Genomic DNA, 16,464 nt, shown 5'->3' with positions numbered 1-16,464 from the left:
GGACCAACCCAGCAATAAAATTAGGGTTTCCTCCCCATTAAGGAAACAATACCTTAGGTCCACACATAGAAATAAATATTTCATACCATTAAGGTGTGCTAATAGAATCCAATATCTCCATAGAGATCACTTACCAATAATATTGGATTCTTTCTGCTTACTCCATCTTTAGTCAACACCACTAAACCGATTTTGGAAACAAATCTTTGACTATGCTAGCCCACCTAATAGGAAATCTTACATGGTCATGATTAGGTGTATTTCATTATGAAATTCTTGTTTAAAAAAATGATGAGAAATTGAGCAAAATGCCCCTAAGAAGGTTGGCCATGATTAGGTGTATTTTATTATAAAATCCGTGTATTCTAAAAATGGTTTGAAAAGGATTTGATTTTCTTCTTATTTAATGTAATATTTCATTATAATCTTGTGAGCATGGTCGTCATGCCATCTAAGCAATCCAAGGCATTAGAGGGGCTCTGGATGTAAGGCAATACCAATAAGACTTCCAAGGTGTCTAGACACTGAGGATGTCTTGAGTCTCTTGACAACCATGCATATGGGACTCACTTTTAAATGAATATTTTAAATTTCTATTTTTGACAATTTTTTTTTTTTAATTTTCATATCATTAGATAGTATTTAATAATAGATTTATAACGACATCAGGATCATAAAATTTGGATTTTCGGTTTGAAAGTAATGATTTTTCAAGTTTTAAGGTAGAATAGAAAATAATAAAATATACAAAATGCAACTCTACTTTATATTAGTTTGAGGTCGTTGATTTATTTAACAATTTAGAAAGAATAACAAAACAAATTTTTCCTTCACAGGTGGTTGAACGATGAAACAATTCAGACGAAACCCATCTCTCTCCCCCATTGTTTGGGTCATGATGGGTCACCAGTGAATGAAAAACTCGATCTTAGAAAGAAAGAAAGAAAGAAAGAAAGAAAAGATATTTTATTGCAGATTAGGGGAAAGAGAATAAGAAAAACTTACTTGAGAGTATCGGCCTTAAACTTGATTATTTCCCGAAGCATTTGCCAGAAGTAGGGATTGAAGGCATTAGTTTTCTGTGCAAACAAGCTGGATAACCCATTACGGCTTCCCCATTCGCATCCTCGATGGCCCTTGTTGTCTAGTAAGCTCACAGCGAATGACATATTTGAAGCTTCTATCTCCACTCCAAGACTTTCCAACTGCTCCATCATATTTGGAGAAGCCACCTATATTTAATTGACAAAGTATCAATCATACAACCCGATCTTTCTTTTCAGTATCACTTTTTTTTTTTTTAAAGGCAAAGAAACTATGAGTGTTTGCATTTCTGCGCCTAGACAAGGCTGGATGCAAAAGTATTCAACGTGTGGGAGCAGCTAAGGTTGCATTTGGTAACATTCCGTAAAAAAAAGCGAAAATTTCAGTTTCTGTGTCAAAATATCCTTTTTTTTTCTAAAAAAAACGAAACACACCATAAATGCATCAAACGCTTTATTCCTTTTTTTCGTACCCATAAAACAAAAAAACTCCAGAAACATTTTTTGGGAATGTTACCAAATGCAGCCTAACTCTTTTTCACATTAACTAATGTCGAGACGTGTGGAATACTAAACAGATAAGAGTTTTTTCGGAGGAACCTTACTAGTTTAGCATTCCCTAGACTTGGACAAAGTCCATGTTTTTACGGGGTAGGAGCGTCTTTTTAGAGTCCTCCTAAAAAATAGGGGCTATGTTTGGGCATGGGTAACACTAGAATACAAAGTTTTTTCTCTATAAAAAATAAAAATAAAAAGTACACTTTTGTCTTTTTCTAGTCACTATCATGATTAGGTTGGATCAAGAATTTTAGCACACGATAAGGGATTGGATATTGGCCATACCTAGAGGTGTCAATCCTAGGTTTGACCCAGCCGACATGTTTATGACCTGATCAGGACTATCCCGATTAGCCTAGTTAAAGCTTGGAACCCAGTCGAGTCCAATTAATTCCTTAAATAGACAATTTACTGTGTAAGCCAAGAGCTCGTCAATCCTGACTAGACCCAATTGAGCCCAACCAAGCCTGACGGATTGACAGCCCTAGCCATACATAAACAAGAGATGGTTTTGCCCATGGTCTTGCCTAGGGGTGTCAATCTTGAGCCCGCACCGGTAGGCCCGACCGAGCCCGACCTGAACCAGCCCGTTTAATAAACGTGTATGTTTATAAACAGGTAGTACATAGTGCAAGGGGAAAGCCCAAAGGGTGCCCGACCTAAACCGACCCCTTTAAACCCGATCAAGCAAGACACATTTATGCTCTTTCACCTTCTCTACTTCATCCCCTCCAGTCCTCCACTGATCCTCTAATTGCTTTTGAAGTTTTCTTCTTTCAGAGTGATCTCAGATCTAAGATTATTCTACACAAATCTAAAGCGGCACAGCTCCGAGGATCATGAGGGAAAACCACAGCACAATGGATTTTACAAATTGCAGACCCACTTACCAAGCTTCTGCAACTCAACCACCGGCCATTCATCTCTTCCCTTATATCAAGACCACCGCCCGTTCCCACCTTATTTTATATATATATATATATATATAACATCACATATTAGATGATTAATTTATACTTGTTTTGTATCTTCGTGAAAATACAGCGAATTCAATTCAATCAACTCATCTTCTTCCTTATTTTATCATTGCATTAGCAGCGTTATCTGTTCTCCGGCTTCTACACTCGACGGCGTCGGATGAGTCCTTTCCTTAAAAAGCCATCGAGCTGATGAAAATAAGGGCATGTCTTGGAGCCCTTGGCTCTCTTCTTGTTGCTCTCTTTCACCTTCTTGAAGTACTTACTGATGTTCTCCCACTGCTTTTTGCATCTTTTGGCATTCCTTTTGTATCTCAGAGTGACGTTCCAGCCAACCCCAGCCAATCTTTGCAAGAGAAAGAGAGAGCACCAAGATTCCATAGTGGCAAGATCAAATTCCCTTGGTGTTTAGGGAAAGCCCATTTAGACACCGATTAACTTCCGTTTACAGTTAAACATGTTTGTAGCCCGTTTAAGACCCGTTTAAGATAGCCCAATTAAAGCTCAATATCGGCCGACCTGATTACAAATCGTACCATGCCCTCCAAATCTAGGCCCGTTTAAGTAAACAAGCGTTCACGGTGCAAGGGTTTCAAACTGCCAGGCCCGGTTAGGCCCCACGAGACTGGCCCGGCCAGACCGATTGACAACCCTAGTCTTGCCCATGGTTTTTCATAAAAATCAATTTGACTATTTTACCCTTGATCCATATCATGTCGACCAATACCGATATGGATCATCCGATTCATCGGATCCGACCCCAGTTCCTAAAACCTTGGGTTAGGTGGAAAATTCTTGGACTTGGATATGGTCCATGTGTTAGTTTCGTGGCCTTGATAAATGGTATGGACAGTTCAACCTCTATGAGGGTTTTTTTTTTTTTTTTTTTCTCTTACATTATCAAAGTTCATCAAATAGAGTGGGGTCGTCAACGTGGTATCACAATTTAAAGAATTGGATTCCGTTGAAATTGCTTGGATCGAATCCGTCAAAACAGGGATTTGGATCCTTTATGGTGCAACATGGTATTTGGCGTGCATTTGATGTTTAGAAACGTCTTGGATTATGTGTGACTGCTTGGACTCCTTGCCAAGGTGATTTTAGCCGTTGATGTATGCCAAACACCATGTTACACCACAGAGGAGTTGAATGCTCAAAACAGATCCCGAGGATTGACCAATTTGATATTGATCCATTGGCACGATTTCAAGTTGTAAAACCTTGCTTGGTATGAAACATTTCTTCGAAATATTGCTTAATTATGACGAACATGTAGGAACTCTACCCATATAGGGTTGGAGAAGAGAAAAATTCAGTACTTCTTACCCCACCCTATCTCACACCATCCCCACATCCCATGGATTGTGTGAGATGGGGCGGGGTGGTTACCTACAAGGGAGGGGATTTGGATCAAGGTTTTAAAACTTGGGATCAGACTAAATCGGATAGATTTTCCCCTTTTCTTTAGAAAAAAAAATAGTATTTTAAACCATTATACCCTTATGCCTTACTAATGGATCAACATCAGAGATTGGACAAGATCGAAAACATTTGGACCTATTTTAAAAAAAAAAAAATTGAAATTTTAGATCATTTTACCCTTATGCCTTACTAGTGGATCAATATCACAGATTGATCTTGATCAATACCAATCCTTACTAGAGGATCAATATTAGAGATCAATCTTGAGCAATACCAATCCGATTCAGGTGATCCTAATCGATCCAATCCGTTTTTCAAAAGCTGTACTGAACAAAAAAAAATTATTTACAAAACGGTTCTTTGAATTTGGATCACAAACATATTGTAAATTTTAACTAATATTGATTTTTCATTCAATTATAAGTCAACCACCACCACGTTTTTCTTACATCCATAACACTTTTCAGGTGGTGAGAAGTCAAATTGCATATCATATCCCAATCTAGGGGAGGGGGGAAGGTGACTGTTAGGGACTTAAATTCGAGACCTCCTAACGAATTTGAATTTATCGTATCACAATTTCATCAATTATTTTAGGCAATTGTTGTTCAATTATACTAGTATTATGCAAAAGAGGAAGAAGAAGAAGAGTTGTTACGCTATTGAAGAACATGAAGCCAAGGTCCAAATGGACGCCGTCGACGGTGAAGGTTCGGGCATGGGCGCCTCCCAAGTAGTCATCCTTCTCATACAAAACCACCTCAACCCCTGCTGTCCCAAGAACGTACGCAGAGATCAGACCGCTTATCCCTCCTCCGATCACTGCTACTTTCATCTTCGCTACTTACGTAGTTAGCTTCAATTATATTCAGTTCTAAATTCTTCCTTCCTGCTTCATTGAATGCAAAAACTCAAAAATCAAACACACACACAGAGACAGAGAGAGAGAGAGAGAGAGAGAACACAAAGAAATTAATGCTCAAGTCAAGAACTTTATAGCAAATGTTTCTACTGTTCTTACTCATAAAACGATAAAAATCGACGTTAAGCATAGCAGCAAACACATGGAAATACCTGAAACTTGAGCTGGAGTTTGAGACAGATCTGAAGTTCTTGAATCCCACCACCTTTAAATAGCTCGTATTTATGAATAGAAAATAAAAATAAAAATAAAAATAAAATAATTAAAAATTGAATTTGAAGAGAGAGATATTTTTTGCTGATATAATAGATCATATTTCTCGCACCTTGAAAGTTCACTTGATTGAATATTGGTGGCCAAATGATTTTGCTTTATGTTTGGTTTCCTTCTGCTAAGGTGAAATTCACGGTCTCCTCAGCCTACAGACTCTGTCTTCCCTAAGGATAATATAAATATTAACCTAGTTTGGCAAAGGCTCTGGCATATTGCTTCGGAAAATAATCCTCTGTTTTTCTCATCCATGTTTTTTCTTGTTTTGCTACCTGCAGAACGCGACACGTGGATAACTTTAAAATCAACGCACTGAATGTAATAATCCTCACCCAATCTTGATCGTTGGTCTCCTTGTTGTCCATGTGTCGCGTTCTGCAGGTAGCAAAACAAGGAAAAACAAGGATGAGAAAAACAGAGAATTTTGATCATATTACTTCTGCCCCCAAGATGAAATATTTCTTATGGAAACTTACATGACAAGGTTCCTCACTCAGAACTTCTCTTCAGTTGAAGTTTTCACATAACTCCAAAATGTCTATTTTGCAATTCCTAAGTTATAATTTCTCAAAACATTAGGTACCTTAGGTGTCATTTACCCTTTTAAAAATAAAACACCACTCGTTCTCCTTCTCCTCATAGTTTTACCCTCCCCTCCCCTCCACTACTTTCTCCAAAAATATAGAAAATCTATTCTCAAAAAATTAAACTACCAAATAAATTTCTCATTCTTCAAATATTTCAAATTGATACAATAAAAAAACAATTTCAATTTCTTGACAAAAATCTATTCATTTGACTATTTCGTAAAATCAATCAAAATTGAAACATGACAAATAAGATACCTTACTACCCATGGAGGAAATTAAAGCCTTATCCGTAATGCATATGACAATTTGACCTATTGTCACTTTATGGTTGCATGAATCATGTATCTTTCCTATTACATGATTCAACAATCCTCTCAATAATGCAATAACCGAGGATTTGGATGTTTACGTCCTAATTTTATAATGGGATTATCTTAATGAAATATCTATAGGTGTATTTTAGCATATGTAATCTTCTTTTGGTTATTCATTGTTCTTGTTTTATTATCAAAAATATTGTCAGGGGTAAACAATAGTCTTCAAAATGTCATTGTCTTGCTCACTTTTCTTATTGCCACGGTCCAAGATGTCATATTTTGTTATAACTTTAAAGATACATCTTATAGTGTTATATTTTTGTAACCTTATTTTTTTGTCTTTTTAGTATGATTTTTTTTTTAATGAGGCTAATAATGTCATTTTACATGATAATGACAACTTTTAATAATGGTATGTCATTTTCAATTTACTTTTGAAAACCATTTATATCCCTATCTTACAAACCTTTTGCAAATAAGAGAAGGAATAATTAAGAGAAGATGTCAAGTTCTAGAAATGCCTCTAGATGAGTCATTTAGATACTCCCATATATATATAATGTTGAAAATGGTTTTAAGTATCTCCGATACCGATACGATACCCTCCGATACGTATCTTAAATTTAGTCGGTCGATACGATACGCACCGATACGACACATTGAATTTTTTAAAGGGTAATTTACAACGCCACCCCCTGGAGAATTCCAATATTAGAGGGACACCCCCTCTCTTTCACCAAATTAGCCTCGGACCCCCTACCGTCAGTCACTGTTAAAGAATATACCTTATATGCTGATGTCAGCAATAATATTTTATTTAAAATACCAAAATACCCTTGCTCTAAGTATCTCTCTCTCTTCTCTTTCGTTTTTGGCCTTTTTTCTGAATTTCCCCAAACTCACCGAACCACTCCTCCTCCCCCACCGGAGATCTCACTCTCCACCTCCGTGACCCTCCAAGTGCTCCCACCATCGTCGCCTTTGACCAAATCATCTATTTTTCGATTCTTCCGCACTTCGTTTCTTGTATTGAAATCCTGATTTTGAACCCTCGGTGGGGGGTTTCAATTCTCCTTCCAAATACTCTGTTCGGTTTCAAAGCTCGATCCGGTACCATGGCCGCTACAAGTGCTCTAATCACCATGAAAGAGGTTTTAACTGTAACTCTCTCTCTCTCTCTCTCTCTCTCTCTCTCTCTCTCTCTCTACTTTCAGCCGAACAAGGTGGAAGAACAGAGAAAAACCAGAAAATCATATAATGGAGACGGATCAGATGAGCTTCGCCGTGCCGCCGAGCGTCGTCGCCGCAAGCGCCGCCTCCGAATAGAACCACCTCTCAACTCCCTCCGTCACACCCAGCCCCAACAACGTCCCATAAACCCTAACCCTAATCCTAATGCCCCCAAACTCCCAGAATCCGTCACTGTCCTCACTGGCAATCGCCTCAACCTCCACAACCGAATCCTTACCCTCATCCGCCAGAACGACCTGGATGAAGCCGCACTCCTCACTCGGCATTCCATTTACTCCAATTGCAGACCCACCATCTTTACTTGTAACGCTGTCATGGCCGCTCTCCTCCGCCAATCTCGATACTCCGATCTCCTCTCGCTTCATCGATTTATCACTCAGGCTGGTGTCGCTGCTAACGTCGTCACCCACAATCTCCTCATTAACGCCTACTGTGATTGTAGGAAAACTGATACTGCTCTTGAACATTATAAGCAGCTTATCAATGATGCCCCTTTTAATCCTTCTCCTACTACTTATCGCATTCTTGTGAAGGGGCTTGTGGATAACAACAAGGTTGATCGGGCTGTAGAACTGAAAAATGAGATGCTTGAGAAGGGTTTCGCTCCGGACTCAATTGTCTATAATCATCTCATGTTGGGGCTAGTGAAGAAATTAGATCCAGATGGAGTTCTGGCTTTATACGAGGAATTAAAGGAGAAGCTAGGGTTTGTTTCGCTGATGCTGATGCTGCCGCTGCCATGATCTTCGGTGCTCTGAACGATCACCTCTGCTTTTGATGTCTCGGTGAAGGTGAGTATAGGTAGGGGGGAAGAGGAATTGGGTTAAAAATGTCTTTTGATGATAAGGGTATAATGGTACTTTTAATTTTTCACTTAACACTGACTGACGGTAGGGGGTCCGAGGCTAATTTGGTGAAAGAGAGGGGGTGTCCCTCTAATATTGGAATTCTCCAGGGGGTGGCGTTGTAAATTACCCTTTTTTAAATCATTTCATATCGATATATATCCTACAATATATACCGATATGCATCAATACACCACTAATACACATCGATACTATACGACATGCCTCGATATGACTCTATGAAAAATATAAAATTGAGGTAAAATGTATGTTTCGGTATGTATTGGTACGTATCGGTGAATATCGGTATGTATCGATCAGTACGTATCGATATATATATCAGCACGTATCGGTGAGTATCGATATATATATATATATATATCTGTACGTATCAGTGAGTATCGATACGTATTGGCGCTACGGTCATATAATGGCCAATATGGGTAATTTTTCAGAAAAAAACTATTTTTTGAAGGGTTTTGTTCCAAAGTTGTTGTCAGCCATATTTCTCTCTAACTAAAGTGAAAATCAAGGTTGAGAACAAGGATTTTACATTTATGGGACAACTACAGACCTTGAATTCTTAGTACAATACCCTCAATTTAGTGTTTATGCATAATAAATGTTATCAATAGCTTTTTTTAACAAATTCTTTATGCAAAAGTGTTTAAAAAATGTTTCCTATCCATTTATGTGTGTATCTTTAGCGTATCTTAGTGTATCTCCGATACGATACGATACCCTCCGATACGTATCTTAATTTTGGCCGATCGATACGGTTACCAATACCGATACTTTAATCCTTGGTTGAAATAGATGGATAAAAATATAAAAATATAAATTATTTAACACCTTAAGGGATGTCAATAAGAAAATCCCTTTGATAATTGAAGGCTCAAAAACGTCATTCTCATAATTCTTTTTTATTCTTGCAATCAGAATGCATATATTTTTTTTTGGAGACAAAAAGAAATAGATTTTTTTTTTTTTTTTTGTGAATTAAAAATTATATTAAAGAAACATAAAAACAACCTTAGAGTTTTCCATTCCTTAGGCTATGTTTGGTAGCCAAGAGAAGAAAAGAAAAGAAAAAAGAATATAGAAAATAGAAGAAATGGTGAGAAAATAAAAAGAGTATGTATGTTTGATAACCAAGAGAAGAAAAGAAAAAATTCAAAAACTTTTGAATTTTAGGAGAGAGATAGACACATAGGAAATCATTGTGTAATCATTCATTTTTTGTCTTATTATATTTTCATATTTTCTCATGTTTTCTTGTGTTTTTGGCAAGAAAATTTTTTGGGAAGCAAAAGAAAATTTCACAATTCGCAAAAAAAGGGGAATCTTCTCTTGGGTGAAGACATACCAAGTGTAAAAATAAAATTCTTAACCCAAGGAAAAAAGTATAGAAAGTACTTTTTTCTTTTCTTCTCTTTTCTTTTCTTGGCTACCAAACATAGCCTTAGAGTTTTTTTGGTGAATAAAAAATTATTTTAAAGAAATATATAGGTAGCCAAAAGTCAAGATACAAGCCAAATTAATGAGAAACTAAGAGGCACCACACCAACTTTTGATAAGGTAAAGGAAAAGAAAATATAAGGACCATAATGTCAAACCACAAATTAAGTTTTCCATTCCTTGGATAAGTAGTATGGAGCAAATCTTATATAGTAACTCCGTCGGTATAGACGAAACGGCCATTTGACTCCTCATTTTGTGTTTCCTCAATTTCATCAACGTGTTGCATCCGCTCCTTAGAATCCTTTAGCTCGATCTCTTCCATTTGAGAGAAATCAACTGAAGAAGCTGAATGCCAATCCGGATATGAAGGAATGATATTCCCTATTATAAATCCGTCTCATTGTCAAAATTCAAAAAATTGCCGTGGACTCTAAAAGCTCCTCTGAAGAAGCAACAGATAAACTATCAATCATATGATTTAAGTTACTCCCAGGGACTCTAGAGACCAATCTTGTTCTTCTTTTTCTTGTTCTTAGTTTTTCTTTCATCTTTGTGAAAGATGATCAGACAGAGTAGTAGGATATTTTCCTTAAAATTCAGGCAAATAAGACCCATATCATTGGTAATATTATCCTCCTCGAAATCTGTTCCTACCATATTTGACTCATCATCCTTACCCTCTCCTTCTCACCTCCTTCAATTAAGCACATCAAATTAGTAAGACCCAGTGACTCACCCTCCTTGATCTTATCCTTATCCTCTACAACTCCTTCAATTGAGGCTACCAAAACGTCATTCATTCCCTTCAAACTTGTAATAAGTTCTTCACAATTTAAATTTTGAGAAAGAAACGGATCTTGGCCCTTATCACGTTTGTCCAAGTGGGAATTCGAACCCTCCTCTAATCTTTCCTCCAGCTCATAAGTGATCGTAATTTCCTTATTATGTTCATAAGGGACATTCTCCATCAGGTTTTCTAAGAAGGTAAATGTATTAAAATTTTCTTTCACCCCCCAAAAAAAAATGCATTGAAACATTCTACCAAAACACTTACCCATTCAATTTTTGAAGATTCTTTATATCTTCCCTTAATTACTTCTTAGGTGGCTAATTTATTTAGGTGACCTATTGTTGTAGCATTACGTACTTTTTTCAGTTTTGGAGATTCTTTAAGTCTCTCCATATAATGGTATTAATCTTTACAATTGTTAATACATAATTTCTTCTTATAAGCTTCTCATGATAATTTTTCTTTTAAGTTTTTGAGACACTTTATGTCTCAACACAGAGTTTCTTGAGGCAGCAATTCTTCAGTTTGGGGAGGTCTTAATCTCTCTTCTTTAAGTCTAATTTCTTTCTTGTGGTTTTAAAGCTCTTTAATTCTTTCTTTTGCTTCTCATCTCATTTGTCTTATAAATAGAGGGGAAACTTTAGCATTTCCAAGACGCAGAACAAGTCACTTGACACATCTAAATGTGTGTTATCAAGCTTTGCTTTTCTTGAGTTTTGTTGGATTTCACATGTCTATTTTGTGAGTGTTTTGTTTTTCAGTTTGAGCACAACCCTATAACATTTGAAGGGGTCTAGTAGTCGAGTGCATGATTACTATGAGAGTCATTGGGTTGTTTTATATTAGAAATCGATTTGTAATATTCTCGATTGCACCATAGGAGATATCTACAGTCTTAAGGACAATTCAAGTGACACGATTCAGCCTGCCAATTTTTCTAACAATCTTTGTCACAGGTATTAAAAAAAATTCACGCAATTGAGAGATTGAAAATTCTTCTACCAAGAAGGTGGTACTAAGGTTTGCTTTCTCTCAAACACATAATTTCCTACAGATTTTATTAAAGAAATTTGCATGAGAAAAAACCTCCTACTATGGACAAAATGTGGAAGAAAAAATGGTGGGGAGAGCCACCAAACTCATGAAACATTCCAACGAGAAGCAACCTTAAGTAGCTAATGGGCTTCTCTATTGGAAGCGAGAGAGGAAAATGAGATACAAATACAACTGGAAACATGGAAACTAATGACAAATTGTTATCTACAAGAATCCTAACTGCCCAATCTAAGGCCCCAGAACCACCATTAATAGTGTTTACAATAGCCAAGCAATCAGTAAAGACAATCAAAGGGAATCAACTTTTAACCCAAAGCTAGTAAAAAGCCATCATCATCCTCCTCTACCTCCATGATCATAAAAAAAAACGTCAGCATTGACTTTACACTTACCACCAATGTGTCCAAGCCCTTTGCCTCTTCAATAACAGAGATTTTGGAATCAAATCTAAGAGGTAGGATCTAAGAACTTTCTTCACTATTACTGAATCCCTGAGTTCTTCCCGAGTTCTTTAATAGCATTTACTTTTTTTATTGACTCTAAGTAAGCTTCAATATTCTCTTTATTCATGTTCATCACTTCAAACTGTGCATAGTGGGATTTGATCTTAGCCTCCTTGATTTCAATTCACTGCCAACTAATGGAAAAACGTGGGCTTGATCGAATCCTAGCCGCCGAGATTACTGAAAACCTTAAATACTTCCCATTTTTAAGGTAAGATCGAATGCTTTTATATGTGAAGTATATTAAAAAACTCTTTTTTTTTTGTGTTTTTTTTTTGGTAAAGTTCTTTTTTTTTTTTTTTTTTTTTTTGGTGTGTTTAACTCATTATCATTTATGTACATATAAGGACGGTATACCGTTGCTTCTCTGGAAACCCATATCTATCTTCGTGAAGTGACGAACTGTTGCCGGTGATGAACACAAAGTGACAAGTCGATACCTGTTGCAAAGTCAAAAAAGAAGAAGACTGAGAGAGATAATAGCAGTTGTAAATGGTTTCAGGTATTGGGCGATTTAGAGCTCCGCATACACGTTTTGGATAAGTTTCCAACTCTAAATATATAGGAGTTGATAGAGCCATCATTGGAGACTACAACGGCTCAATTCAATAACGTGGAGTCACCCTTTCCCTGAAAGTCTCTATTCCGTTTACGTCTCTTTGAGATCTTTTGGGATTAGGATGATGCCACTTTTCCACATCACTAACAATTGGTGCTATCAATGGCACACATGTAAGTAAATACCATATAGAGGAAGAAAGTTAGTGATAACCTAGAATGTGGTGTTTGTATATTCATTCGACATGAAATTCACATTTGTTTATTATGGTTGGGAGGGAAGTGCGACCAATTGTTCGGTCTCTAATTCAACATAAGCAAATCCACGTTTGAGATGTCCTCTTATTCCCCCAAGTGAATATAACATCTTAAATTGTGAGAGAGCAAAAGAATGCAGGCAGTTCAAGCCTATGTAGCTAGAGTAGTAACATACATCACTAAGCAAAGAACCCTATATTTGACTTCGGCCTACTTGGACGATTTCACTATTAGTACTGATAATGATTAGGTCGAAATCAGCACTAAAGAAGTAATTCAGATGAAAGAGTTGGAGGCAGCTCCGGCCAAACTGGATGACTTGAAGGCCAATGTCCAAGATCTGCTCGAAGAAGCCAATATGCTACACCAATAAAGAAAGGCTCAAGAAATTTGACTTCACCCGTACTATGTGGCGTGATTTATCAGACCTAGTGTAGATTCAATTGGGTTTTACTGACTGCTAATTCTTTTGAATACTTTGAATCATGTGAGAGATTTTAATTTTTTTTAACTAATTCTAAATTTGATGATTCGAAATATTATCTTCATTTTGTAAAATTTTTGTTAATTAGAGAATTATCTCTCTTCCAAATTGTCACCTAATTGACCAATAGACACTCATTAATTTATAATTAGCCTAATTTTTCTTCACCCAAAAAGAGAAATCTTACCACTTTTGGTGATTAGATAGGACTCCTAGAATAATGGCAACGATATTTCAAATTTTGTAAAATAAAGGAGATTTATTGTCAGGATCACAAGGTGGGGAAAAACTCTACTCAAAAGTAAATGAAAAGTCCTCTTCTTACCACCACTACTACCCCTCACATCCCCCACCCCAACCAAAAAAAAATCCTCCACATTCATATGTTTTTTGCTCATAATACCGCCAGTTCTGAAATAATTCTATAATTTGTGGCCGGCCTAGAAAAATAATATTGGGCAATAAACTTGGCTTTATATCCAAAGTGACCAGATCCTTCCGTGATTTCAATGTCACACCTTCTATGTTGATTAGAGAATACAATAAACTCTCAATGCTCTACTCCATGCGCCTATCAATAGCTCCTACCAAAAAAAAAAAAAACCTATCAATAACTACTAGTATGGGCAACTTGTTCTTTCTCATCAACTATATGTATAATAAAGAAAAATAAGGAAAAAGTAATGCTACCTCTTAGTATGTGTCTACGTTTAGACATAGTGGATGCAAAAAGACTGCATTGTTCCCTGTTGAAGATATTCATGCATACCCTCCCACTGGCTAAGCTGGCTGATGCATACCTATGCCAAGAGGTAACAGTCTTGTGACACCCAAGATACGACAAGTGAACCGAACCCACCTAAGAGATCATTGAGGGGTATTCACTAAGATATTGCTTAGTACCAGAGAGTTTGGACGATCGGTAAGAATGAGCAAACCTCAGTCCCACATCACCTAGCTAGGTATAGATAGTTGCGCTAATTGATAACATTTAGCCTTCTTAAGATGATATAACGCGTTTTAAAACTTTGAGACCCATGACCAAAAAATATCATTCCAAGGTTAATGAGATTATGATAAACTAATTCAAAAGCTTCCAATTATCTAGAATTTTAATTTGGATTTCTCAACATTATTATTTGTATTCCCTATAACTTAGTTGATTTTAAGGAGCTAAACTGAAAAGAGCGCAGATATTACAAGCTTCTAAGCATGTGGCCTCACGATTAGGGGTGAAGCAAGCCCAGCGTGGGTTGGATAAATGATAAATACTGAACCAAATGGACCCTAAATCCAGCCGGCCAGCCCAACTCATTAATTGGTTCAAATTAGTTGTGGCTGAGTTTGGTTTTCCGGGTCCTCAGTTTGAAGGGGACTCCAACACTACGCTAAAAATGGTTTTTTAACTTGTTATTACTACCAATGACATTTGATTTTTGTAATTATATGTCATTTTTATAAGTAAAACTCAAATGGGGTTGAAATTATATGGATGAAAAAACCTCACATATAATTGGAAAATCAGGTTTTGACTCGGTTTTATGGTTTGGCCCTCTCTCCCCACAAGGAACACCAAATATACTAGAGCATGTCCAAAAAGAGTAATGAATTTGAACTTCTCTAAAGGTATTGAAATTGTTATACTGCATTACTACCCATGTAATAAAATGTAATTGTGTTTTGACTTTTGAGGGACATATACATATTTTTATTAAAAAAAATCAATAATAAACATGATTTCCCCTGATTGGGGGTTCAATTCGCGCTAATCACCAGGTTTTGAGTAGGATAAGTTGAGATGAAAAACCTAGTTTTCCAATTACTTTACATTGTAAAATAAATCACTCAAATTTCAAGATTACAAAGAGGCCATGTATAAGATAGGATCCAGATCCTCTCCAGCGCATCTAGAGCATATTCAACAGAAAAAGGGTAAGAGTAGGAATGTCAATTAGTCAGGCTCGGTCGGGCCTAACCAAGCTTGACCAATTTCGAGCATGCATCATGAATGCATGTTTAGCCAACGAGCTTAGCTTTGGTGGACATGGTATGGCTTATAATAAGGTCGATTAATCTCAAGCTATAATCAACTGCCATAAATGGGCCTTAACTGGACCTTAGTCGGGTTTAACCCTAAATGGGTATTGACTGGGCTCTAGATGGGCATTCCCTAATTGGAAGAGGGAAACTAGGGAAAGGGCCGGGGATTAGGTTAGACCGTTAGGGTTTTTCTATTTGAGGGGCCTTTTGACTTGGGTAGGGGGTTTTTACAATTTTAAACATTTAATCATTAGTGTAAATGGTTTGGGCTTATGGGGTAGGAACTTCCCATAAGTAAGGGGTCAGGCTCAATTGGGTAAATAAGTAGGGCTCGGTTGGGCCCATAATCGGCCTGCTCGACCTAGCGTACGTCGATTCACACCCCTACATCGTGAATGCCAGACTAGTAAACATGTCGGGCTCAAACCTGCGACATTTATTAAATGGATGGGTTGGGCCTAGCTTTAAATGGTTGGGCTCAATCTAGGTTTGTGGCCTATGCCCTGAATTGATACCCCAAGTTAAAGGTGTGAATAAAAATGTAGAAATTACAACCGAACCGTAGTGTGAATAGGTATAAATTTTAGAGTCGATTTGGTTTTGGTTTTCTGTTTGGCTCCTTATTAGATTTCATATCTAAGTTTATGTCTTATTTTAGGTGTTTTAACCAACTTTTTACATCTTCGACAATTAAAATATATATATATATATATATATATTATTCATATTCCACCAACGTATTTTTTTTTCAAACATTAAAAATAATAGAATTTATCGTTCACCTTGATTAAAATAATAAAAATTAATACAATTTTACTTAATTTTTTATTCAGTTCAAAAATAGGTAATTTGATTCGATTTAATGATTTTAGTCATAAAACAAAACTAAACCATATAAAAAAAAAAATCCAACCTTTAAACCAAAATCAAGCTATTTTAAATGGGGGATTTGAATCTCCGTAAAAGATTGATACACTTGATAAGAATGGTTCATGAATATAAAGAATGTCCTTAAATAAAAAGAAGAAAATATTGAATTTAGGACTGAAATTTGATGTGTTACTAATCCAAGGGTCAGCACACTTACTAATATTCCACATGACAGAATAAATGGTTGCA

General features: G+C 36.5%; 1 protein-coding gene across 4 annotated transcripts; it reads right to left on the bottom strand.

The window, feature by feature from the left end:
- Window positions 1-197: 197 nt before the first annotated feature.
- On the bottom strand, window positions 198-5,429 carry LOC122090810 (15-cis-phytoene desaturase-like). Of its 4 annotated transcripts, none has more exons than XR_006143739.1 (4): window positions 5,248-5,429; window positions 5,075-5,127; window positions 4,659-4,892; window positions 198-1,232 (listed from the first exon to the last, which is right to left on the bottom strand). XR_006143739.1 is itself a non-coding variant. In XM_042660532.1 (3 exons), exons 2-3 carry the CDS (start codon window positions 4,833-4,835, stop codon window positions 1,002-1,004), a joined length of 408 nt encoding a protein of 135 aa, XP_042516466.1. In that variant the 5' UTR covers window positions 4,836-4,892; window positions 5,075-5,147; the 3' UTR covers window positions 198-1,001. The 4 variants fall into 4 exon arrangements, 2 of the variants coding, with proteins under 2 accessions (XP_042516466.1, XP_042516467.1); XR_006143740.1 differs by having other exon boundaries at window positions 4,659-4,889; XM_042660532.1 differs by lacking the exon at window positions 5,248-5,429 and having other exon boundaries at window positions 5,075-5,147.
- Window positions 5,430-16,464: the final 11,035 nt, after the last annotated feature.

Source organism: Macadamia integrifolia, chromosome 10 (assembly GCF_013358625.1).
Source record: "Macadamia integrifolia cultivar HAES 741 chromosome 10, SCU_Mint_v3, whole genome shotgun sequence".
Taxonomy (NCBI): Eukaryota; Viridiplantae; Streptophyta; class Magnoliopsida; order Proteales; family Proteaceae; genus Macadamia; species Macadamia integrifolia.
Note: the sequence above shows the minus strand (reverse complement) of the source record. Positions and strands in the feature narration are given on the sequence as shown.